This window comes from Schistocerca americana, chromosome 1 (genome assembly GCF_021461395.2).
Source record: "Schistocerca americana isolate TAMUIC-IGC-003095 chromosome 1, iqSchAmer2.1, whole genome shotgun sequence".
NCBI classification, from domain to species: Eukaryota; Metazoa; Arthropoda; class Insecta; order Orthoptera; family Acrididae; genus Schistocerca; species Schistocerca americana.
In genome coordinates, this window is record NC_060119.1 from 592,671,684 (window position 1) to 592,697,218 (window position 25,535).

A 25,535-nucleotide genomic window follows, 5' to 3' on the forward strand; every position below is an offset into this window, starting at 1 on the left:
AGCGCGCCTGTTCGCCTTTTCTAACTTTGTTCTATGTTGGGTGTTCATTGTCTGAGTTCTCACTAATGTAGCAGCAATTAATGTTGGGTTAGCGGTGTGTCTCTCTTAAGATTTGAGTGGCAAGGAATTGGCTCCACATACCACTTCGTCATAAACGTCACGATCTAGTTTAGGGACAACTTCACCTTCACAGCGTTTGTTTGAGTATCCAATTTGAGCCAATTTGATGTATTACAAATGTTTCATGTGTTTTTGTTTATTATTTTGTGTTTAGTCTTAATAAATAATATTGTTATTTTGGACAGAACTTTCATTCTGTTAATCGGTAGAGTAACCCTATCATTTCTCACTACGTTAATGAAACCTTCCTTTATTTAACTTATTTATCAAATTAAATTATTGCAGGTGCCAAACTCTTTTCTACTCCACTTGCAGGGTTGATTACAGTCAGTTCACGTATCTTTTTAATCCATGTGCAGCAGCAAAAGTCGGAGTTAGAATAGGGGGGGGGGGCTTAGAGCATCATTTACATATGTAGATTCTAGAAGAATTTAGTGTTAAATACACTGCTAGCCCTGGCACATCGCAACTTTTGTCAGGATAATTTACATATGTCTTCAAGAGCTTGTCATTTCATGTCCTTTGATACCTCTGTGACACTCGCCCATGGATTAAACAAACTCGTTACCAATGGTGCTGCCCTTCTCTGTATACATTCAATATCTCCAGTTGGTCCTATCTGTTATGGGTCCCACGCACTTGGGCAATAGTCTAGGATGGGTCATATGAGTGCTCTGTGAGCGGTCTCTTTTGTAGACTGATTGCACTTCCCCAGTATTCTATCAATAAACCAAGGTCTACCACTTACTTTACTCATACTGAACGTATGTCAGCATTCCATTTCATACCCCTACAAAGTGTTGTGTCCAGGTATTTGTATGAGTTGACCGATTCCAACAGTGAGTCATTGATATTAAAGTCATAGGATACTACATTTCTTTGTTGTGTGAAGTGCAATATTTTACATTTCTGAACATTTAGAGCAACTTCACAATCTCTGCACCACTTTGACATCTTATCAAGATGTAACTGAATATTTATGCTACTTCTTTCAGACAGTACTTCAGTATAGGTAAGTGCATCATTTGCAAAATGTCTGATGATACTATTAATAAGGTCTGCAAAGTCATTAAATATACAACATAAGGTTGCCTGCACACTTTCCTGTGGCAAACTCTTAGTTACTTCTACATCTGACGATGGTTCTCCATCCAAGATAACATGCTGTGTCCTCTCTACCAAAACGTCCTCAATCCAGTCACAGATTTCACTTGGTACCCGATATGATTGAACTTTTGGTAAAAAGCGTATTTGTGGTACTGAGTCAAATGCTCTTTGGAAATCAAGAAATACTGTATCTACCTGACAACCTTGATCCATAGCTTCCAGTATGTCATGTGAGAAAAGTGCGAGTTGGGTTTCACTGGCTGATTGGCATGGAGGAGGTCATTCTGTTCAAGATATCTCATTATGCTTAACCTCAGAATATGTTCTAATATTCTACAACAAATCGATGTCAAGGATATCGGATGGTAGTTTTATGGATTACTTCTACAATACTTCTTATAGTTGGATGTCACCTGTTGTGTCGGGTATGATGTTTTGTTCAAAGGGTATGCATTAAGTTATAGTGAGAACAGGGGCTAACTCAGCTGCAACTTCAGTATAGGGTCTGAAAGGGATCCCATCAGGCCTGGAGCTTTGTTCAGTTTGTTAACGATTTCAGCTGTTTCTCAATTCCACTGGTACTAATAACTTATTTCATTCATGCTTTCAGTGGTACGAGGATTAAATTGGGTCAATTCTTCCGGGTTTTACTTTTTAAAGGAACATTTCAAAACAGAGTTAAGCATTTCAGCTTTTGCTTTGCTACCCTTAATTTCAATTCCTGTCTCATTCGCTAGAGACAGAACACTAACTTTGGAGCTACTATTAACAGCCTCTCTCTTTGTGTTGACTCCTTCTCCAAAAAGTACGAGTCCTCATAGAATTGAGATGTGCAGATTAGGACGTAGCTCGGTAAGAAAATGAAAACTTGCAACTTCTGCATGTTATAACTTTTAATTAACACAATACTGGGAGAGTGCAAACACATATGTCTTTATCGTACCAGCTAAAAAAGCCAACAGACACCAAGATCGGTGAAAAAAGCATTGGGGTTCATAAAAAATTGATAGTATAGGTTTCAATTTGCTGTCAGCTTACTCAGATGTAATCATTCCTCCATATGATACCATCGTCACGTGGGGATGGTGCGAATAAGAATCATTACAAATGTTTATTTATATATGTAGGTGATTTAAAGAACTACACCGTGGACAATAGCTTAATGTATACAATTTCTTTTTGGCAGCTTATGTCCGAGTGTCTCTGAAAGGCCAGAATCGAGATACTTTGTGCAAGCACTTTCAACTAATGAACTGATTTCATGTTCAGCTTTACAGTTCTATTCTGCTTTTGTATATGCGCCTGACTGGTTTCATCTATGATGCGAATCTTCTTGGAATGATTATGAAGTTCATCATTAACATACTCTATCTTATTGTTTGTTCTGATAACTTTTAGCTTATTAACTGTCTGCGTATCCAACAACAGTTGAAACTCTAAGAAAACAGAAGCGTTATCACTTTTTCTCTTAACAAAATATAAAGATTTGTACAAAGTACATTTATCTTTATAAACAACAAAGTAGCTGGCTTCAGCTAACTATGGGAGTGACAGCCATCTGCATACATTGGCATGAAATATTTGTCCTGGGGTATAAAGACTAGTTTCAAATTCGAATTAAATTAGTGTTTGTTATACGATCTCTGTTCTCATTTCTCAACGATCATCAATATTTGGGGTCAGTGTTGGACTAGGGGCCCAAGATTCGTTTGTATCACAGAATACCAGAGACAATAAATTCCATACTCCATAGATATGATAAACTTGTGGGAAAATGTGGGTGTGTATGAATGTGTGGATGTTTATGTGCGTCTTCGGGGACTGTTTGCGGCGTCAGAGTAAAGTTCTTACGAAGCTTCAGGTGTTGTGATATGCTGTTACGTTTGTCATGAACTGCGGCAACCACAGCTGAGCACTATGGCAAAACTGGAGTGGAGGAGAATAATTCACTGGGGTCCACTGACGGCTTTAGGTTGGTTTACATTTTTCAATCATCGTACCAATACGCATTGTGACAGATCTTAGAAACTGTGTGGCCACTTTTTATATTTGCTGTTGTTCTCGCCTGAGTGCAGACAGGTTTCTGCCACCAGTTTTGTATGGATAAAATGAACAGCTTATGTTATAGATGGGATTCCCCTTCCTATGTATTAAGAATAGAAAACCTACGTCGGTAACATAGATGGGATTCTCCTTCCTATGTATTAAGAATAGAAAACCTACGTCGGTAACGTCAGCAGGCGTCGTACTTAAGCGTGTAATCTGCTACTTTACCAATAATTGTAATCCTAAAACCAAACATCAAGGCGTGTAACACCCACATTTGTGCTAGGAGCAATATATAGGTTAACTGAATCTACAGACACCATGTATTTCTCTTTATCTTATTGACGCTAACTTTCAGTTTGGCTATAATTTCAATTAACTTTAGAAACATTACAGGTGTGAGCAGATTTCCTTCTGCAAGTCTCCTGTATTCGAGTTCTGGCCTGGCAAACAGTTTTAATCTGCCAGGTAGTTTCAAAACCAGTGTACACTCTGCTACAGAGTGAAAAAAACCACATTGACGGTGATTAACCACGTTCTTCGCGAAGTCCTTACTTTCAGGAGTGCAGGTCCCACTAGGTGTGTAAGAGAGCTGCTATGAAGTGACGAAAACGATTGAGGGTTCGGTGCCCCTCTCACTAATTTCATTACATAAGTCTGCACATCATCAACATTGGTGAAGACGGTAAATAATGTAACATTTAAAAAGTTACATACATACATAATTATGTGGCAAATTCAATAATTATTTCAAATTCAGAAATATAAATAATTTATTATTAAAGAAAACCATTCAAAGGATTTCTTCCCAAAAGCTAACAAAGTTTTCATTCTCTTTTGTGTGTCTCTGTTGATGACTTGACATTTCCACTTTTGGTGAATGGTTTCCTGTTGTTCTAAATTATTTACTTTCTGCAGAACATTCCTATTATAGGTATGTCAGATTCAACAAATGTACAAACACCACCTCTCTCAATACTACTTCATACACAGAATATCGGTACTCTTTTGGGAGGCCAGGTTCTTGTTGTCACTAGTTGTGATAAATGGGATTGTGGGAATAATGGTATGTACTTTAAAAAAAAGTTAGTCCAACTGGCCCAGCTGGTAGCACCTCGTATGGACTTATTGTGAGAATTATGTTGAAAATTCCAATGGTCTGGGAGGTGAACGAGACCAGAAGGTGACAAATATGACTCACAGGCAGAAGCAGTGTCATCACTGATGGGATTGGTACACAAAGAAGCTACATTCTGAAAGAAGGCAGCAGTTCCTCCAGTAACCACAAAGGCAGAAATCAAGAGAAATTGGATGGCAGCTGTGATCCTACATGCAGTTATGGTTGGAATGATTATTGCTAAAAATGCCTTGCTTCCTTCTGGTCAAAATATTAATCTACAATGAGTAGATCATTGGATATCAAGAGAATCCATCAGTCAAAAATAGAATGCTGATTTGGGTGGAAAGCAAGGGGAAGAGTTAAATGGATGTGGGAATACAAACATTGAGTGGAGAAAGTGGATAATGTAAATGTAGAAATCAAAAGGCAGCCAGTAAATATTTTAATTTTCTGTGACACATGATCAGAAGACAGATATTTGGATGGGGTATCATAAGAATGTTGATGCTGGATCAGATAATGATAGAGTGGGAATAACAATGAATAGGGTGATTGGCAAATTGAGTAAAGAGTTAGGGCCTATATGCAATAAACCACAAGGAACATTGATTTTGAAATGGAGTAAATAACTGACGAATACTGCAATCACACAAGTATACATCCCAAGCAGAGATGCGGATAATAGAGAAATTTAAGAATTGTATGATAATATTAATGAATTCCTGAAATATGTCAAAGGATTTTGTAGTTTAATTATAATGAGAGAATGGTATACAGTTATTGGTGAAGATAGGGAACAGAATACAACAGGCCAGTTCAGTAGGCCTATTGGCAAGTGAAATGAGGTGAGAGAAGTATAAACAGAGTTCTGTACCATGAATTACTCATTGCAAACACACTTTTTCGGAATGTCTTGAGGAGGCTCAATATATGTATTGGATTGGATATTTTGGTGAAACAATGATTCAGAAATCAAATGAAGATTGCAAGATTTATCTAGATTCCGACATTGGTAGTCACTGTAACCTATTATTAATGGAAAACCAATTGAAATTCAATAATTTAAAGATAAAGTAGCCGATATGTTGGACACTAGAACCCAAGGAAGCAAATATGTACAAGAGTGCTTTACTGAAGAATAGAAAAGAAAATTAAAAATAGTTTAGGAATAACTGGTTTGATGCTAAGAAAGGTAGGTATATGTGTGACTCGCTTCAGGAATATTAAAGATCAGATTTCTGAAAAATAAGGAACTGTATACCAAAATCAGGAAATGTATAAGGCAAGGGTGCTCATTGTTACCCCTAATACTTAACAGCTGAAAGTGACCTGGAATAAAGTTAGGTGCCTAATGCAATGGAGCATCTATTAACAATGGCTATAATATGCATAAAAATTAAAACATCAGGATCTTTCCACAAGTGTCCAAGGGGTCCCCACTCAACCATCTCAGATTCTGTTAAAAATTGATATGTGTATACATATGTATGTGTTAGGTCACTATTCAAAATTTTGGCTCAGTTCTTTCAGTGGTTCCAGAGCTAGGGCCACCTTAGTGGACCCATACCAAATCATAAAGTGCACGGGGTGAATAATTTGGCCAACTTTGGTATACTTTAGTGCATCTGTTGTGGCATATATCACCTTGAATTTTTGTGCACTAGTAAACCTTTTAGTGCTGAATGTAGCTGTAGCACTCAAATTGCTCAGAAATTACTACCCCCTATTGCTACTTGGTCTGAAAGTGCCTTGTACAATTTATCATGAAAGATTTACATCATACTTTAAGCATCTTTTATTATAAGGGAAAAGCAGCTATGACCTTGATTTTTGAGCTGCTAGCCAACAACCAGGTGCTAATTACACCACACCAATATTAGCATTTGTGAGTGTATGCTTCTGATGGGTTTACGGAAGTGTCCGATTCCACCTGTCTGCTTTGACCCATGACGTCATCAATATGGCGGAAATTGCTATTCTAAGTGTGTCCATAGTGGCGCTGATGGTGTGATTACATACACACGACAACAAACACGAAAACACATATAAAAATAAGAGGCCAACTGCAGCTGAAGATACCAAAACAACGCCAGCAGCGAAAACTATGGAAATTGGAATCAAGACATTTCCCTTGACCACAGCTGACAATACCAAAACACCAATATCTACAAGTAAAACTACAAAAATTTGAATCGGTTATTTCCCTTAACCTATATAGATCAACCACAACTATTGATAAGAAAAAAACCAACGCCTACAACTACAAAAAAAAAAAAAAAACCAAAACCACAACACCTCAAAAATTCAAAAGTCAAACATCATAAACTCCGCGCCGTAATGACGTCACACACCACATCACCATTATGTCACGGGTCAGGGCTGGCGGCAGAATCGGACGCTTCTGTTGACCCCTTCTGATTTTATTTACCCTTATCTCAAGTGTCAGATTGAAAATTGCAAATTTACAAATTTTTCAAGACCGGTTTTTAATATAGCTACCATCAGCTGATCTTCTTTTAACTGACACCATTGGAAAGAGCTCAGTTTTTTGCTACAAGGAACATTAAAAAGTAGAATGGTAATATTCCATATAAGATTTTTAAACTAGCTTCAAAGATACCTTAGCTTTTGCACATACCGCATGCTTGACATAATATCTTTAATAAATGCATATAAAAATCAGCAAATAGACAACATTGTTGTGAACATAACAAAGCAATAAGTTCACAAAATGAACCAAGCATCCTAAATTTGTTCCCGGAGTTAGTGAAACCATTTTCATGGCTCTAAAATTCTCTTCAATGCTCTTCAGCACCTCTGACAGGTAAGTGTGTTTCTGACCCATGGAATTGGCACTTAGAGCTGGCAGAATGTCGATTATCTGCTGCTCTGGGATCCAGTAGGTGTCCTTTCTTAGGGGCCAATGTAATGAATTAGCTGGACCATGTGGATGCATGAAACTGACTAAGGCATCTCTCAATTGGAACACTCAGAGTTTACTGATTGATCAATACTTGCAATAAATGACACTGTGTCATTGGATACTCTGCTAATTTGTAACCGTTTTTCATTGATTGGTCTGAAGCAGTGGTTTTCTCTGGTCCCTGCAACTGTGCAACCATTTTCAAATCTTGGCGACTTGCTCTTGCTGCTAATCACTTTGTTGTGCCCCCATTACCATCACATGGAGAATTTCCATGGCTTGTGGTGAAGTAGTTCCATTCTGCACTGATACTAAAGTCATTGTGCTGACATAGATTCATGAAGTTCTTGAAATTTTTGTATCCATTGCTGAAATAGCTGATGTGCTTCAGCACTGGAAAGTGGGTTCGCAGGTGATCAATCAGCTTGGAGCAGAAAACATAAACTGCAACTGTATCATGTCGCAAGCAATCACTGATGATGCAGAAGCTAAGAGACTCAATCTTTCCAGTCAAAGCCTTGTAATAAATAACAAAGGGATATAATGTGGCCTGACTATTTTCCCAGTGGAAACCTTGTACAGCGTACTGCACGATAAATGAATAATTTTCTGCAAAATCCATCAGAACAACCGGATTTCCACCTTTTACATTTTCCTTAGCTTCTTTTAGGTCGTTGCTTTGATGCTTTGCTATGTAATGATGGGGTGAGATATTCACAATTTTGGTCATGATGTTTTGGATAAATTCTTCAATCATTGACTGCTTTGTCTCCAGGGTATCTTGGTCGGTGTGTATCCATTCCTTGTATTCAGTTGCTTCATCAATGTCGTTCCCTTCAAATGCAGCTTCTACAAATCTTTCCAAGACTTCTTATCCAGGGCATTGGTCAGATTGTCGGAGCGGTGCAATCTTTTGAATCCATATTGCAAACTGTTTTGGCTAACAAACTCTTGTAGTCATCCTTAATTGCAGTCACTGCTAGCATCAACTTGACATTTTGATGAGCTGTACAAATACAAACTGAGTGTGTTCCTGCTGAACCAACTGTGATGCCCCACTTTGGTCAGAGCCCACAAAATTTGGAAAAGCCAACTTTTGGTAAACTTTTTTCTGCAGTATTCTTGATAGGCTTCATTGAAGTTACAAAGCAGCAGACGTTTCTGCATATGAACTTTTGGGCCAGCTGGTGTCCTTGCATTATTTGTGGTTATTACCTGTGAATGTTTACCTTGAAACTTGGCTGATTCCTTCAATTCATTGTTGAAGTTACAACATGTTGTGGCTTCAAACAATGGAAATATGGATCTAGAGCAGTGCACCATTGGACAAATCAACAAGTCTATGTGTCATTTAATCAAATTCACCAAGGACAAACACCTTCTGAAGTCAATTAGTGACCTCTCTGAGGAGGATCAGAACTTGCTGATTTGATGAGTTCCATTTTAGCTTGATTGTGATGCCAACATGTGTTTACATCATGAAGCAGAACTGTTAATCAGGTTTCAATACTTGCAGAAATCATGCTGCAATCCATTTCAAAAGAAGACTCATGAGTTCAACAAAGGTCTGCATCTTATTGATGTAGCAATAGCTGACTTTTTGAAACAACTTAAGACAGTTGATGTTAAGTCTGGACAGAAGCTTTGCCCTGGTTCTAGAGTTGATGTCAATGCAAAAAAGGTCAAGCCATTGCCACCATCAGAGTCTTATGAAGATGATCCTACAGTTGCTTCAGACGGCTTTGACTCTAGCTTGACAGCAATTGATGTGTCACCACTAAAATTTCAGCACGTTTCAAACCAGGATTCTAGCGGATATGCAAAACAAAAGATAAGGCAACTTCAAATGGTTGTAGCTACCACAATTGCTGAAATTGGCAAGCTTAAAGCAGATGATGTTATAGCACCGCAACCAGGTCAAAAATTCCACGATTGCTCTTCATACAAAGTTCTCATCAATGAACTGAAAGCAAAGCTGGAGGTGTTCTCAGCTTCTGAGAAAATTCAGATTTTAACTTTGGTCCCCACGAGTTAACGGGCGTTAAAAAACAATGGAAGAATTCAACGTGTATGAGCGAATGGTAATTACTGCCAGAAAGCTGAGGGAAGAGAAAGGCATATTAGCGAAACCAGATCCAAAGTGAGGAAAGACTTCACAAGAAGATATTAAGGAAAATGTAGCAAAATTCTATGACACTGATGAAGCCAGCTGAATCTGCCCTGGAAAAAAGGACTGATTGACAATTTGCTTACAAAGATGAGTGCTACCCAAATCAGAATGTATGAAATGAGAGTACTGGAGATCATTCCATAACATTACATAAAATTCCGGAAGTTTCTAGTGCCTTGTTATAAAACTGTTGTACCAGCATAAAGTTTTTGGAATCCATGCCTTGTTTTATAAAACAGTGGTACCTCAATATCAAACTTCCAGAAGTTTCTGGAATCTGTTACGAAACAGTCATACCAGCATATCGAATTTCCAGAAGTTTCTGGAATCAATGCCCTGTGTTGTAAAACAGCAATATTTGCATCTCAATTTACAGAAATTTCTGGAACCCCTGCCCTGCATTATAAAACAGTCATATCTGTATATCTAATTTCCAGAAGTTTCTGGAACCCATATATGAAATAGTTGTACCTGCACATCAAAGGAACAAAGGCACCATGCTAAAAATAATTTGTACTAAGAAATCAAATCACAAGTGCCTCCACATCTCCTGCACAACAGCTGCCAACTTGGTAATACATGCAGTAAGAGTAACATCTTAGGTTTCTTTTGATCTATTTTAAATGCCTTATATGGAAAATGACCTTTCTTCTTTTTCAAGTCCCTTGTAGCAAAAAAAGTGCTCTTTTCAGTAGTGTCAATAAAAAGATGATCAGAGTTGATAGCAATTTGACACTTGAGACAAGTGTCAATAAAATCAGAACTACACACATCAAAAAAGTTTTGTATCACCCTGGTTCCCAGAACGTCTGAAAGTAAACATAGACTGTGGATATTGTATCAAAGACACAGTCCCTTTGACTGTTCAGAGATGTCGATAAACCCTGACAGCAATGCCACCATGTTGAATAATGCTTTTCATGCAGCCACAGGACGTCTTATTATGACTCAAACTGTGCACAGTAGGCTGCATCATGCGCAGCTTCACTTCCGATGTCCATGGCGAGGTCTGTTTTTTCAACCACGACACCTTGCAGTGCGGTACTGATGGGCCCAACAACATGCCAAATGAACCGCTCAGGATTGGTATCATGTTCTCTTCACCAATGAGTGTCACATATGCCTTCAACCAGGCAATCTTGGAGACATTTTTTGAGGCAACACGGTCAGGCTGGACGGCTTAGACACACTGTCCAGTGAGTGCAGCAAGGTGGAGATTCCATACTGCTTTGGGATGGCATTATGTGGGGCCGACCTACGCCGCTGGTGGTGATGGAAGGTGACATAACGGCTGTACGAAATGTGAATGCCATCCTCCGAGCAATAGTGCAACCATATTTGCAGCATATTGGCGAGGCATTTGTCTTCATGGATGACAATTCGCGCCCCTATCGTGCACATCTTGTGAATGACTTCCTTCAGGATAATGACATCACTTGACTAGAGTGACTAACATGTTCTCCAGACATGAACCCTATTGAACATGTCTGGGATAGATTGAAAAGATTTGTTTATGGACGACATGACCCACCAATCACTCTGAAGGATCTATGCTGAATTGCCATTGAGGAGTGGTACAATCTGGACCAACAGTACGTTGATGAACTTGTAGACAGTATGCCATGCTGAATACAGGCATGCATCAATGCAAGAGAATGTGCTACTGGGTATTAGAGGTACTGGTGTGTACAGCAATGTGGACCACCACCTCTGAAGGTCTTGCTGTTTGGCAGTACAGCATGCAATGTGTGGTTTTCATGAGCAATAAAAAGGGTGGAAATGATGTTTATGTTGATCTCTTTTTAAATTTTCTGTACGGGTTCCAGAACTCTCGGAACCGGGGTGATGCAAAACTTTTTTGATGTGTGTATTTACTCATGGTGTAGTGTAGTGAGTACCTGATTGTTGGCTAGCAGCCCAAAAATTAAGATTCTAGCTGCCTTTCCCTTTAGTAAAGGGTGGTTAAAGTAGGGCTTCAATCTTTCGCAATAAATTTTACAAGGCACTTTCAGACCAAGTAGCATAATGGATGGTCATTTCTAAGTAATTTGAATGCATTATCTCCATTCAGCAACAAAAGTTGTTCTAGCATACAAAAATTTAGAGTGCTAGATATCACAGAAGGTGCACACAGTTATAACAAAGTTAACTGACATCTTCATACCGTGCACTTTGTGACTAGGTATGGGGCCACTGAGGTGGCCCTAGCTCTGGAACCGATATAACCATTGAGCCAAAATTTTGCACATTGACCTTACACATACATATGTATACAAACACAAGTTTTGAACCGAATGTGAGATGGTAGAGTGGGGACCATTTTTTATTCTAGGGCACTTGACATGGAATGACCCAGCAGGTAGACCTGCTGAATGGCTAAATGTGAAAGTTGTTCAAGAGGCTCCTGAAGAGATGGCTGAATTTTGCTGCTGAAGATGGTAAAGATGGAAATGGATCTCTGGGAAGCCTTTGAAATGTGATGTTACATGACGTTGAAGATGAAGTGGATTAATTAAGAAGAGAAGACATCCTGTAATAAGTCAGTCAGAGAAAAATCTTTATAAAGGCTGTAGTAATCTGAGAGAGTAATAGTTTCACATGTATTGCAACATGATTCTTTGCTCAGAACTGTAATTGAAGATTTTGTGAAAGAAAATACATCACTGGTGCAGGCCCAAATATAAATATATGAAGTAGATCATTTCTGATGCAGCAGTAATGCTGAAATGAAGAGGATAACTGGAATGTAACAGGAATGGAGACATGAATGAAACCAACTTAAGGTTCATGACTGAAATAACAAGAAATAAAAGCTGAAGAAATCCTCTTGGGCTTCCACTTGGGTGGCTGCGTCAAAATTCTCTGATGTTTCAGTAAGTGTTGACCCCTCCAGAACATGCACTTGGAGGAAAGGGTGGGGAGAGAAGAGCTGATGCTTAGGTATATAAATGGGACACTCATGCCAGCTTTACTCTTTGCCAGAAGATGATGAAAATGACACTCGTGGAAAAATTGTGGAATTTGGACGCATTTACCTAGATGGGAGCCTGAAAAAATTTCATCAGCTGTATACATTGGGAAAGTCTACATTCATATATAAAGAAATAAAAGGTTTGATAGCTTCAGCCCATGTACATATGAATGCTTAGACAAATATTGCAGCATGACTTGTTGATGAAAACTAGTTGAAGGAATGGGAAAATGAGAGGAATATTAATTTTAAGAGTCCCACAAGGGGCGCATGACTTATTTCACGTGTACTTTGCAATGTGAATATGGGCCCCGAGGTACTGCATAATACTTTCTCTGCCTTTCCCAAGCTGCAATCCCTCTCTTCTGTATCTACACCTCCTCAGACACTACTGATCTGTGTTATGTCTGGGTTTCTGACTCTTGCATTGTTATCCTTTCTTTCTTCTCTGTATCACTTTCTCTGTAAAATAAAATGTAGTTCTCCATTTTTCCAAAATATGTCATTACACTGGACTTTTTTGTGAGGGATACTGTGGATAGTGCTCTTTTCATGTACAGTGATCTATGTTTTCAAACCATGTTGGGAATTACTCTGGTTGTAGAGCCAATACTGTAGCCAATTCATTTCAGTGAGGTTAAAATTTACCCTCTTTATCATTATCCTCTGACAATGCAACACTTGCAGATTGTGCCTGAGGTGTTACCTCTCTACGCCAATCCACCCACCCCCCGGAGGCTCACGGTCCCCTTTCGCGAGTATGTGCGTGGTGAGCACGGGGCCCAGAGCTAATGCAGCCTTCCTTCTTTCCTGGGCTGCATTTCCTTTCCCTTCCCCTCCTTTCCTGTCCTAGCTCCTTCCACTCCGCCCTCTCCCCTCCCTCTCTTGGTGTCCTTGTTTATGTTGGCCCTGCTGTCATCCCGGTTATTTTGGCTTTGCGATTTGGTTTTTTTGAGTAATTACTTCATCCTTTTGTCATTCTCTGGTCCCCCTCTGGGGTTTAACCTCCATTACTAAATTTCTATTCTGTAGTGTGAGCCATTGGGGGAAGAGCACCTTACCTAGTATCTCCAGCGTGTGCCCTCCTAGTTCCTTCCATCTTATCCTTCACGTAGTTGTCTGATGCTAGGGTACATAGCCAGCACGGTAGCCAGCCCGTGTGGTGGGGTCGCTATGTACCCTTGTGGTTGAGCTCCCTGAAACCACAGGGATCACACTTCTGATACATGTGCTGTGACCTCCTCATGTAAGCCTAGGAGTGGTTTCTTGCCATCTTGAAGCATTGGAACTCCCAGCAATGGCCGCCGTGCCAGATGGCCCTTGCTGTAGCTGGGTGGTGGTTGTGGGGAGAGCCCCTGATTGGAGTGGGTGGTATCAGGGTGGATGCTATGCAAATGAAATGCATATGGGTCCAGAACTCTGGCCGTTGTTCTACGGCCGTCTCTTTGAATGGAAATGATTCTTTTTGTGCTGCTTCTTCTGCCCTTTTGGCCTTTCCTTCCATGGCTACCCCCTGGGAGGAGGGTCAGGCTTGTTGGCTAGGGGCAAGACATTTCCCCCGCTATATGGTTTGCACCAGGACTGATGGGGATACTTTCACCAATACCAAACCTTTATTTTTTGTGGAACACATTGAAGACAAGTTTGGCGAAGTGGACTCTCTGAGCAAGATGCAGTAGGGTTCGTTGTTGATCAAAACTGCTTCAGCTGCCCAGTCTGCGGCCCTTCATGCCTGTGACCATCTAGGCAAAATTCCTGTGTCCATTATTCCCCATCAGTCTTTGAATATGGTTCAAGGTGTAATTTTTCACACGGACCTCGTCCTTCAAACTGATGAGGAACTTGGAGACAATCTAGGACGGCGGGGTGTTCACTTTGCTTGGTGTGTTCAGAAGCGCTCGAAGGACAATTGCATAGATACTGGTGCCTTTATCCTGACATTTGAAGAGGATACCCTCCCTGAGAAGGTCAAGATTATGGTTTATCGATGTGACCACCAACTATGAGATGTTTTAAGAGCTTGCATTTTGGACACGTCTTCCCACTGTTTGCAAACCCCTCTCTGTGGTGACTGTTGTTTTCCACTCCGTGAGGGGAGTTCCTTTGTTCCCCCTCCTGTGTGTGTTGATTGTCATGGCAATCATTCTCCACATTCACCAGATAGCCCGGCTTATAAGATGGAAAGAAGGTACAGAAGTGTAAGTCCCTTCATCGTCTAACCTACACTGAGACTCGTCAGAAGTATGCGTGTCTTCATCCTGTGTCAATTACGTCTAGCTATGTTTTAGTTACATCTTCATCCCTTCCTCCCCCTTCCTTACCCCAGTCCTGAACCCCTCTCCACCACCCCCCTCCCCTGCAGTTCCCACGCCCTCCCCTCCAGGCACCGCTCCCCCTCCCCAGCCGGAGAAGTGTCCCACTTTTTCTGCGTCTGCCAGTCAAGGGCGCCACTCCCGGAACCCCCCTTCCCGGCACCTTCCAGGCCAAAGGTCTGCTGCCACACGACGACCATGAGAACCATGGTCTGTGGGCCTCCAGGTCGCGCGCTTTTTTTCTGTTCCAGATCTTGCTGCAGCTGGCCCCTTTTTTTCCAGCACAGCCCTCCTTGATCTCAAACAGAAAAGAAGAAGAAACATAAGTCCTGGGACAAGGAGCCTCTGGTGTCGCCAGAGGTCCCGTCCCCACCTTTGCAACCTGACTCTGACCTGCTGTTCATGAATGTCACCCCCTCCTTGTCTGTACCCTCAGGGGGCTCAGCATTTAGTTGCTGGGTCCGGGCTTGGCGACCCCGGGGTCCCTGAGCTGGGAACTGGGAAGCGCCACCAGTCCTCGATACCGTAAGCTCTGAGCGTGCTTCAACGACCACCGTAAGGCGCGACGGTGGGATGTTGTACGGTACAGAGCCCGGGTTGCAAGGATAGTATAAACCTCTATAAAAACCCCTAAGTCTCAAGGTGTGCTGAGCGCCGAGGAGACGCATGGCTGTTGAGGTAGAACAGTTGCTAGCGGGCGACCACTGGGGAACCTGCCGTCCCCCTGGTTGTATTAGGCTTACCCAGGCAAGCGGGGCTCTGTCTGGGTGACATTCCTTTCCCTAGTTGCTTGTGGGACCACCATGAAAAGAAATACGAATAGTGCAGAAACATGAGTCTCTAAGAAAGGGAACTTCATTGCTTTACAGTATGACCCCTTCCCTGCCCACACCAGGGGGGGTGGGGGTGGGGGGAAGGGGAACGGCAGTCTAAATTACCTGGTGAGACGTATTCTCCTCGATTTCTGGTTTGCAGCCGAACAGATGGGGACTCATTTCTGAACACAAAGTCTCAGTTTTTTGTGGAAAATTTAGAGGACAAGTTTGGAGAAGTTGAGGGCATGTCTAAAATGAGGTCTGGAGCGGTCCTCATACAGACAGCATCCCCAGCACAGTTACGGGCACTGCTTTCTTGTGACAAGCTTGGTGATGTTACAGTCTCCATTACACCTCATAAGAGCCTCAATATGGTTCAGGGACTTATTTTTCATCGTGACCTGTTGTTGCAGTCTGACAACGAGCTCCATGCAAATCTGGAATGCCGCAGTGTCCACTTTGTACGACGTGTCTTCAGGGGACCTAAAGATAGTAGGGTCGTCACCGGCGCCTTCATCTTGGCTTTCGAGGGAGACACCCTACCCGAGAAGGTCAAGGTGATGATACATCGATGTGATGTTAAGCTTTACGTCCCTCCTCCCATGTGCTGCTTTAAGTGCTCGAGGTTTGGGCATGTGTCATCGAGATGTGACACCACCCCCAACCTGTCGGGATTGTGGACGTGCCTCCCACCCCAATGTCCCGTGTTTGCCGTCCCCTGTTTGTGTCAACTGCAGACAGAAACATTCACCTTGCTCGTCAGACTGTGTGGTTTATCAAAAAGAACGGAAGATTATGGAGTATAAGACCTTGGACAGGCTCATCTACACAGAGGCTAAACGCAAGTACGACCAACTTCACCCTGTGAGCATTTCATCGACGTTTGCTGCAGCAGCTTCGATGTTGCCATCCCTGGTGACGAGTCCCCAAACTCAGCCACTTTTTGTGGGCCCTCCAGCCCGGCCGTCTCTTCCTGCCCCCCCCCCCCCCCCCCCCCCCCCCCCCGCCCCCCCAGGTAGTTGTGGGAACACCCTCTTCTGTTGCTCCTCTGTTATCAACATCGGGAGTAACAACCCCTCTTTCTTTGGGGACTTCAGTCCCCACCTCTGAGCCGGAGAAGTGCCTGCCTCCACCGGCTCCCCTTGCGTGGAAGGGATTGCTTGGTGCCCTTCCTTCCACAGTTACTGCCCCTCCAGATGTCAGCCAGTGGCTGAAAAAGCCACCACCTGAGGGCTGTAGGGCTTCCAGGTCTTCCTCGGTCCGTGAGACTGGGTCAGAAAAGCCCACTCAGCCTGGTTTACCGAAGGACAAAAGGGACCCTACCAGAAAGAAGAAAAAGCAAAAGGAGAAGGACATAGAGACAGAAAAGGACTTCACCACCGCACCTGAAGATGATGTGGAGCATCTAGCGTCCACTCAGGAGCTAGATGTTGCTCGACCCGCAGCTGCTATGGAAGTTGATCAGGCTACTTCGCAATCGGTGGCGGCGAGCGCTTCTAAGGTGTAACCTATCCCTCCCTAGGTCCTTTCATGTCTTCACAGTCGGATACCATTATCCTTCAATGGAACTGCCGTGATTTTTTCCACCACCTTGCTGAGTTGAAACAGCTTTTGTGCCACTTGTCTGGTCCTACAGGAAACTTGGTTTCCTGTTTGGCGGCCCCCCTCCCTCTGTGGCTACTGGGGTTACTATAAGAACCGCGTAGAATACGACAGGGTGTCTGGCGGTGTCTATGTTTATGTTCTTGCCACTGTTGCTAGTGCCCCAGTGCCACTTAACACGGCTCTCGAGGCTGTGGCTGTTAGAATCTGGGCAGGAATGGAGCTTACCATCTGTTCCCTCTACCTTCCCCCAGATGAGGTTGTCCCTCTTGCTGACCTAGCTGCCTTGTTCGCCCAGCTCCCCCCCGCCATTCCTCCTTTTGGGGGACTTTAATGCCCACCACCCTTTATGGGGTGGGGCCCAGATCTCGGGCCAGGGTAGGAATGTTGAGGCTCTCTTGGCACAGCAGGACATTTGCCTCCTTAACACTGGTGCTCCCACATATTTTAGCTTGACTCACGGCACATACTCGGCCATTGACCTCTCTCTTAGTAGCCCGGGTCTTCTTCCATACCTCAGTTGGAGGGTCCACGACGCCCTCTGTGGTAGCGACCACTTTCCTATCTATCCTGGTTTCTCTTCTTCAATCTCGACCCCCTGACCAGCTGCCACGATGGGCTCTTAGTGGAGCTGATTGGGCAGCCTACACCTCAGCTACTATGGCCATTACTCCGCTTCCTGGTGACATTGATATGGCAGTGGACGAGGTCACTATGGCCATTGTTTCTGCTGCCGAGGCAACTGTCCCCTGTTCTTCAAGTACCCTAAGGCATAAGTTAGTCTCTTGAAGCTATCCGTGACCACCGGTGAGCCCAGCAACGTCACTGGCATCATCCTTCCCTAGAGAATCTGGTTGCCTTTGAACGACTGCGGGCCTGGGCTCGGCGGTTAATCCGGCGAAGCAAACAGGACTGCTGGGAACGATATGTTGCCACCATAGGTTCTCGCACCTCCCCATCTCAGATGTGGTCGCGGGTTCGGCGCATTTTTGGCTTTCGCCCTCACGCGTCTGTCCCTTGCCTTTCTCTTCAGGGTACACTTTGTACTGACCCAGTCGCCATTGCCAAACATCTGGCAGAGTACTTCACTCGTATTTCTGCGACAGCAGGCGACAGCGCAGAATTCCACGCCATTAAAGAGCAGGCTGAGCGTTCGCAGTTGTCGTTTCGCACGCACCGTTGGGAACGATACAGGGCCCATTTAGTGAATGGGAGTTCCAAAGTGCCCTTACAGCTTGCCCCAATACCTCTCCAGATCCAGACTGAATTCACAACCAGTTTCTTCACCATCTCTCGGCGCACTGTCAGGGTGAATTACTCGCCCTGTTTAACCGCATCTGGACGGAGGGCGTTTTCCCACCTCGTTGGCAGGATAGCGTTACCATCTCGGTGCTGAAACCTGGTGCAGATCTGCTGGTGGTTGATAGCTATTGCCCTATCAGCCTTACCAATGTTATGTGCAAACTCCTGGAATGTATGGTGAGTCGGCGGCTCATGTGGATCCTCGAAGCTCAGGGCCTTCTATCCCAGCAACAGGGGGGTTTCCGTCAGGGCCGCTCAGCGATCGACAATTTAGTCTCGCTAGAGTCGGCTATTCATACAGCTTTTACTCGACGAGAACATTTAGTTGCTGTTTTCTTTCATCTTCGGAAGGTGTACGATACCACCTGGCACCATCATATACTTGCTACACTGCACGAATGGGGCTTACGGGGTCCACTTCCGATTTTTCTATGGAATTTTCTCTCCAATCGCTCCTTTCGGGTTAGAGTTGGCACTTATTTTAGCTCTGCTCATATTCAGGAAAACGGTGTCCCACAGGGCTTGGTTCTCAGTGTTCCCCTCTTTTTGGTGGCGATTAATGGTCTTGTGGCTGCGGTGAGCTCATCGATCTGTTCTTCCCTATATGCCAATGACTTTTGTCTTTATTACAGTTCCCCAAGCATTAGTGTCGCTGAACGGCGGCTGCAGGGAGCTATCCGTAAGGCACATTTTTGGGCATCCAACCATGGTTTTCAGTTCTCAGCCTCTTAAGACCCGAGTGATTCATTTCTGTTGTCGTCGAAACGGTCCACCTCCATCCAGAGCTCTACCTTGCCAATGAACTCCTTCGTATTGAGAAGACGCATCACTTCCTTGGCATGCTGTTTGATGCTCAGCTCACTTGGACACCTCATCTTCGCGAGCTTAAACAACAGTGCTGGCGCCACCTCAACATTCTTCGCTGCCTCAGCCACACCGTTTGGGGGGCTGCACGAACAACCCTCCTACAGCTCTATAAGGCCTTAGTCCAGTCCTGTCTTGCCTACGGGAGTGTGGTGTAAGACTCAGCAGCACCTTCAACGTTGCTGATTCTCGACCCGATTCTCCATTGTGGCGTCAGACTGGCGACAGGTGCCTTCCGCACTAGTCTGGTGACTAGCCTTCTTGTAGAAGCTGGAATCCCTCTGCTACGATTCTGCCGACAACAGTTGCTTGCGTCATACATCGCCCGTGTCCATGCCTCGCCCGACCACCCAAACCGCAGGCTTCTTTTTCCATCTTCTGCACTCCCCTCCCCACGATGGCGGCCTAAGTCGGGTCTCACGATTGCAGTCCGCTTTCGTTCCCTTCTCTCATCACTTGAGTCCATACCCCTTCCTCCATCCTTCCGGCCCTCTTCTTCTATCCCTCCTTGGTCCCTCCCTCGCTTGTGGCTTTGCTTGTGTGTGTCCTGTGACTCCAAGTCTTCCGTTCCACCTGCCAGTCTTCATCAACAATTCTTGGCTCTTCTTGCCTCGTTTCGCGATGCAGAAGTAGTCTACACCGATGGTTCTGTGGTCGATGGACGCACTGGGTTTGCTTTCATCCACGGCGACTATGTTGAGCAGCATTCCCTGCCTTGTGGGAGCAGTGTTTTCACTGCGGAGCTCGTTGCTCTTTATCATGCACTCGCTCACCTTTCCTCCTGCCCTGGGGAGTAATTTGTCATATGCAGTGACTCCCTGAGTGGATTGCAAGCACTCGACCAGTGTTTTTCTCGGGACCCTTTGGTGCACAGTGTTCAAGGTGCTGTTTTTGCTCTCGCCAAGTGTGGTCATTCAGCGATGTTTGTGTGGACCCCGGGCCACATCGGCATTCCATGAAACGAACGTGTCGATTGGTTGGCCAAGCAGGCCACCACTTCGCCACCCCTGGAGCTTGGTCTCGTGGAAAGAGACCTCCGGTCAGCACTACATCGCAAGGTCCACGACGTTTGGAGCTCTGAATGGTCTGTCTTGAACATGCCAAATAAGCTCCGCATGGTCAAGTCGTGCACGGCCGTATGGAACTCATCCTTGAGGGGCATGCTTAAGGACTCAGTTGTTCTCTGCCGTCTCCGAATTGGACATACGCGGTTGGCCCACAGCCTTTATCGTGAGATCCCACCCAAGTGTCGTTGTGATGCAGGGCTGACAGTGGTCCATCTTCTGATGGACTGCCCCCTTTTAGCCCCCTTGTGGCAGTCCTTTAATTTACCACCTGCACTTCCTTTAATTCTAGGTGACGATGGCTCTATAGCTGACTCAGTTATATGTTTTATCCGTGCAGCTGGGTTTTATCACTCGCTCTAGTGTGGGTGCTCTCGCATGATTTCTCAGGCTACACCCACTCCAGCGACTTTTAATTGTGACGTGGATACCAAAATAGTGTCTTTTATGGTAACAAGTTGTGTTGGTACCTCTATCAACGCTTTCCAGCTGAAGGTTCTTTGTTTGTAGTTGAGTGGTTGACCTTTTACCTGATCCATCAAACACTGTAGTCTGTTTTACTCTAGTCAACTATTTGCTCTGCACCTTTTAAGTGTCCTCTATTTTGTGTTATCCTTGTGCTGGTCATGGTACCTTTTCTGCCATTCATCTTTCTCTTTCTTCTCTGTCCCTCCTCCCTTCATTACACTGGTCGCCACACGCCGACCTTTGTGATAGTGACCACTTCCCATTGATTCTCTCGCTCCATTCCTGCTCATTTTAGCTCTGTACCCCTAGGTGTTATCTCCCTCTGGGTGCAGAGGTTACGCTTTTACTGTATAGGCCTTTTACAAGTATGTCTGTTTGGAACAGGGGACTGATGACCTCTATGTTTAGCCCCATCAAACCCCAAAACGAATCAACCCTCCTTGTCTGTGACGGATGGTGGCACGGCGGCATGACTGGCTTTCGCCTGTTTCCCACCCATTTGAATCATCATTCTGTTGTTATCCAGTGGAATTGTAATGGATATTACCGTCGCCTTCCAGAGTTGAAACCCCTTATTTCTTTTTACTATGCAACTTGTGTGGTTCTACAGGAATCTCATTTTACAGATGATCTGTCACCGACTCTCTGTGGTTTCCGTACTTTGTCGAAATCGGTTCGGCCCCCTGCGGGCCTCTGGTGGCGTTTGTACATCTGGACACTGAGGTCACAGTTTGCAATCTTTATCTCCCTCCTGACAGGACTCTTACACCTGCTGCCTTAACTGCCCTTCTTCGGCAACTTCCTCCTCCCTCCTTCCTTCTCGGGGATTTTAATGCTCATCGTCCCTTGTAGGGCAGTACATTTCCATCTAGTTGGGGTCTTCTCATAGACCAGTTTCTTGCAGGCCACGACTTGTGCCTTCTTAATGATGGCTCCCCTACCCATTTCAGTGCTGGTCGTGGTACCTTTTCTGCCATTCATCTTTCTCTTTCTTCTCTGCCCCTCCTCCCTTCATTACACTGGTCGCCACGTGACGACCTATGCGATAGTGACCACTTCCCATTGATTCTCTCGCTCCATTCCCGCTCCCCGATGGACAGATTACCTCGTTGGCCTCTCTGTATTACACAGGTCGTTTATTCTACCGCTTTGTTGGGTTGTATTGATGATGTCCTATGTGACGTGTCCGATGTGATTGTTTGTGGTGCTAGCCTTGTTATCCCACACTTGTCTGGACCATTTCGCCACCGGCAAGTCCTGTGGTGGAATACGGCCATTGCCATCTGTGATCACCATCCAGCTTTGCAACACCTTAAGAGGCACCCATCCACTGCCAATCTTATTACCTTCAAACACCTTCATGCCAAAGCCCTTTACTTAATCAAATGTAGCAAACGGGTGTGTTGGGAATGCTTTGTTCTTCCCTCGGTTATAATGTCTGTAAGTCACAGGTATGGGCTATACTTCACTCTCTCAGAGGTTGCCATCGGCAGTCTACCCTCCCGGGCGGCCTTCGCACGGATCCGTTGATTCTTGCGGAACATCTTGCGACCCATTTTGCAACAGCATCAGCATCAACCTCCTACCCGGCTGCTTTCCTTCACCAGAAACAGCAGGACGAAGCTTCCGCCTTATATTTTGCCCCTTGTCAGTCAGAATCTTACAACGAACCTTTTACTAAATGGGAACTTCTTTCCGCACTTTCTTCTTCTCATGATATGGCCCCTGGACCAGACTCCATTAATAACCAATTGCTTCAACATCTCAGTGCACCACAATGACGACATCTTGTCCACGTGCTTAACCATATTTGGCTCCTCGGTGACTTCCCTTCTCAATGGAGGGATAGCATCATTGTTCCCATCCTTAAGCCTGGTAAGAACCCCCTGTTTGTTGAAAGCTATTGGCCAATTAGACTGACAAACGTTGTTTGCAAGTTACTTGAATGAATGGTAGCCCGTCGGCTCAGTTGGGTCCTCGAATGGATCTATTGTCCCCTTAGCAGTGTGGCTTCTGAGAGGGACGGTCTCCGATTGATCATGTACTTCAATTGGAATCTGCAGTTCAGCAGGCTTTTTCCTAGTGCCACCATTTGGTTGCAGTATTTTTAAACCATTGCAAGGCCTATGATACGGCTTGGCGCCATTATATCTTTCTTACACTTCATGAGTGGGGTCTTCAGGGCCCACTCCCGATTTCTATCTGCCAGTTCCTGTTCCATCGGTCATTCAGGGTTTGGGTTGGTACTGTATTTAGTTCTCCACGGACCCAGGAGAATGGCGTCCCACAGTGTTTCGTATTGAGTGTACTTCTTTTCCTCATTGCTTTAGACGGACTTGTGGCCTCCGTCGGTCCTTTGGTCACCCCTGCTCTGTATGTGAATGATTTCTGCATTTGCGTTAGTTCCTCTTTGATTGTCTCTGCAGAGCGGCAGCTCAAGGGTGCTATACAGCGTGCCTCTGCATGATCCCTCTCACACGGGTTTCAATTCTCTCCTTTAAAAATGCAGTTGGTCCACTTCTGTCGCCGTACTACAGTCCACCCCACTCCAGAGCTCTACCTCAATGCACAATGATTACCTGTGGTCCCACAGTTTCGTTTTTTGGGTCTTCTTTTCGACAACAAGCTCACTTGGCTGTCTAATATCAGACTTCTGAAGATAGGATGTTTCTGTAAACTCAGTGTCCTTCACTTCCTTGCCCACACCTCTTGGGGTGTGGATCGTTCCACTCTTCTCCGCCTTTAGTGCTGTCTTGCTTGGACTATGGTTGTCAAGTTTATGGTTCGGCTGCTCCTTCCACACTGCGCCTCCTGGATCCGGTCCACCATTGTGGTATCGGTTTGGCCACCGGTGCTTTCCCCTACTAGCCCTGTTGATAGTCTCCTGGGTGAAGCTGGGATCCCCCCCCCCCTCCCTTTTCTGTTCGGCAGTCCCACCTTCTGGTTTCTTATGCAATCGCTGTCTGTTTCTCTCCCGCTCATCCTCTCTATTCTATCCTGTTCCCAGACCAAGGACGTCGCTCACCTGATTTCTGCCCTCAGGTGAGTTTACTGCTTGGGCTGCGCCTTGCGTTTCTTCGCCGTGATTTTCAGCTTCGTCCTGTCTCCCACGTTCCCTCTCCAAACACCCCCCCCCCCCCCCCCCAGTTAGTTCCTCAGCCATTGATTCAGATGGATCTCCCCCGGGGTCCGAAAGTTTCCGTCCCCCGATGGCGTATGGTGTTCCAATGTTTTTTCCACCTTATTTTAGGGGAGTTTTGGGATGCTGTTGTTTCTTACACTGATGGCTCTAAATCTGCTGATTGTCCTGTGTTGGCATGGAAAATCATCTCCTGCCAACTGCTTGTGAGGTGTTAACTGCGGAATTCATGGCAATTTCCCAGGCCCTTACTTTTATTAAATGGTCCCGACTCAACCTCGTTTCGTTATGTACAGACTCAATGAGTGGCCTTCAGGCTATTGACTGGTGTTTTTCCCACCATCCCTTGGTCTTGGCCATCCATGACCGTCTCGCTGATCTTCACCATGATTCTTGTTCCGTTGACTTCCTTTGGGTCCCTGGCCATGTGGGTATCCCAAGTAATGAGCTTGCTGATCGTTTGGCTGGGGGAGCAGTCACTTACCCCACCTTCTCTGTAACCCCTCCTGCAGTGGATTTATGACTTCATATCAAATCCCACTTCGCACAGTCATGGGCCAACTCTTGGGAGGCTACCTCCCTGTCTAATAAACTTCATGCGATTAAGGTGACACTTGTCCCGCGGCATTCTTCCTTCTGCTTCTCCCGAAAGGACTCTACCATCCGTGTCATCTCAGCATCGGCCATACCAGACTGACCCATGGTTTTCTTTTGCGTAATGAGCCACCCCCACTTTGTGGTTGTGGAGCCTTCCAGTCAGTAGCCCACATTTTGGTGGGATGCCCCCTTCTTTTGGCTCTGCGTACTAAGTACAGACTTCCCTGCACTTTACCTTTGCTATTGGCTGATGATTCCAGGATGGTTGAACTGGTTCTCAGTTTCCTCCATGAAAGTGGTTTTTATTTTCAGTTATAAGGTTTTTAATCTCCCTCTGGAGTAGGGGCAGGGCGGTGAGGGTTGGGGTGTCTCCCACTGTAAGCTGTGTTTGGAGATTCCTGACTCCCCTCCCTGGCCAAGATCCTCTTTTTCTCTCCCTTTTACTCTGTTTTTATCGCTTTTTAGATTTGGTTAGTTACAATACACACTTTTACGTTCTAGCTGTTGAACGCTCTTGAATAGCAGGTGGTCTTGCCTGTACTGCATCAGAGGTGGGATATTTCCTGCCTCTAGCATAGCCTTGGGGTTGCCCACTTGCTGACTTCCCTCCTCTTTTTTCACCATTGACAACATGACTGCACTTTTACGTTTTTTAGCCTGTTACCTTTTATTATTATGATTCTCTGAGATGTAAATCCGTCCGAATTGATCACCTTTGACACAAGGGACTGATGACCTTGCTGTTTGGTCCCTTAAACCTCAATCAACCAACCAACCATCTCTATGCCAACCAAGGAGTAGATGCCTTTTCTTTTTGGACACCAAACTCCCACTAAAAACCATCTAAGCCAGGTGGTTATTGATGTGTTTGGGTGGCACTAGTTGAGAGAGTGCGAAACAATTTCTGTGTCGCAT

At 44.6% G+C, this 25,535-nt stretch overlaps 1 protein-coding gene across 2 annotated transcripts in view; it reads left to right on the forward strand.

The window, feature by feature from the left end:
* Positions 1–2,996: 2,996 nt before the first annotated feature.
* The window catches only part of LOC124625289 (palmitoyltransferase ZDHHC6), a 127,191-nt gene continuing 104,652 nt past the window's right edge, over positions 2,997–25,535 (forward strand). For both annotated transcript variants that reach the window (XM_047149160.1, XM_047149159.1), the window contains exon 1: positions 2,997–3,199. In XM_047149160.1, coding sequence (XP_047005116.1) covers positions 3,145–3,199 — 55 coding nt within the window. In that variant the 5' untranslated portion in view covers positions 2,997–3,144. The remainder of the gene's footprint in view (positions 3,200–25,535) is intronic.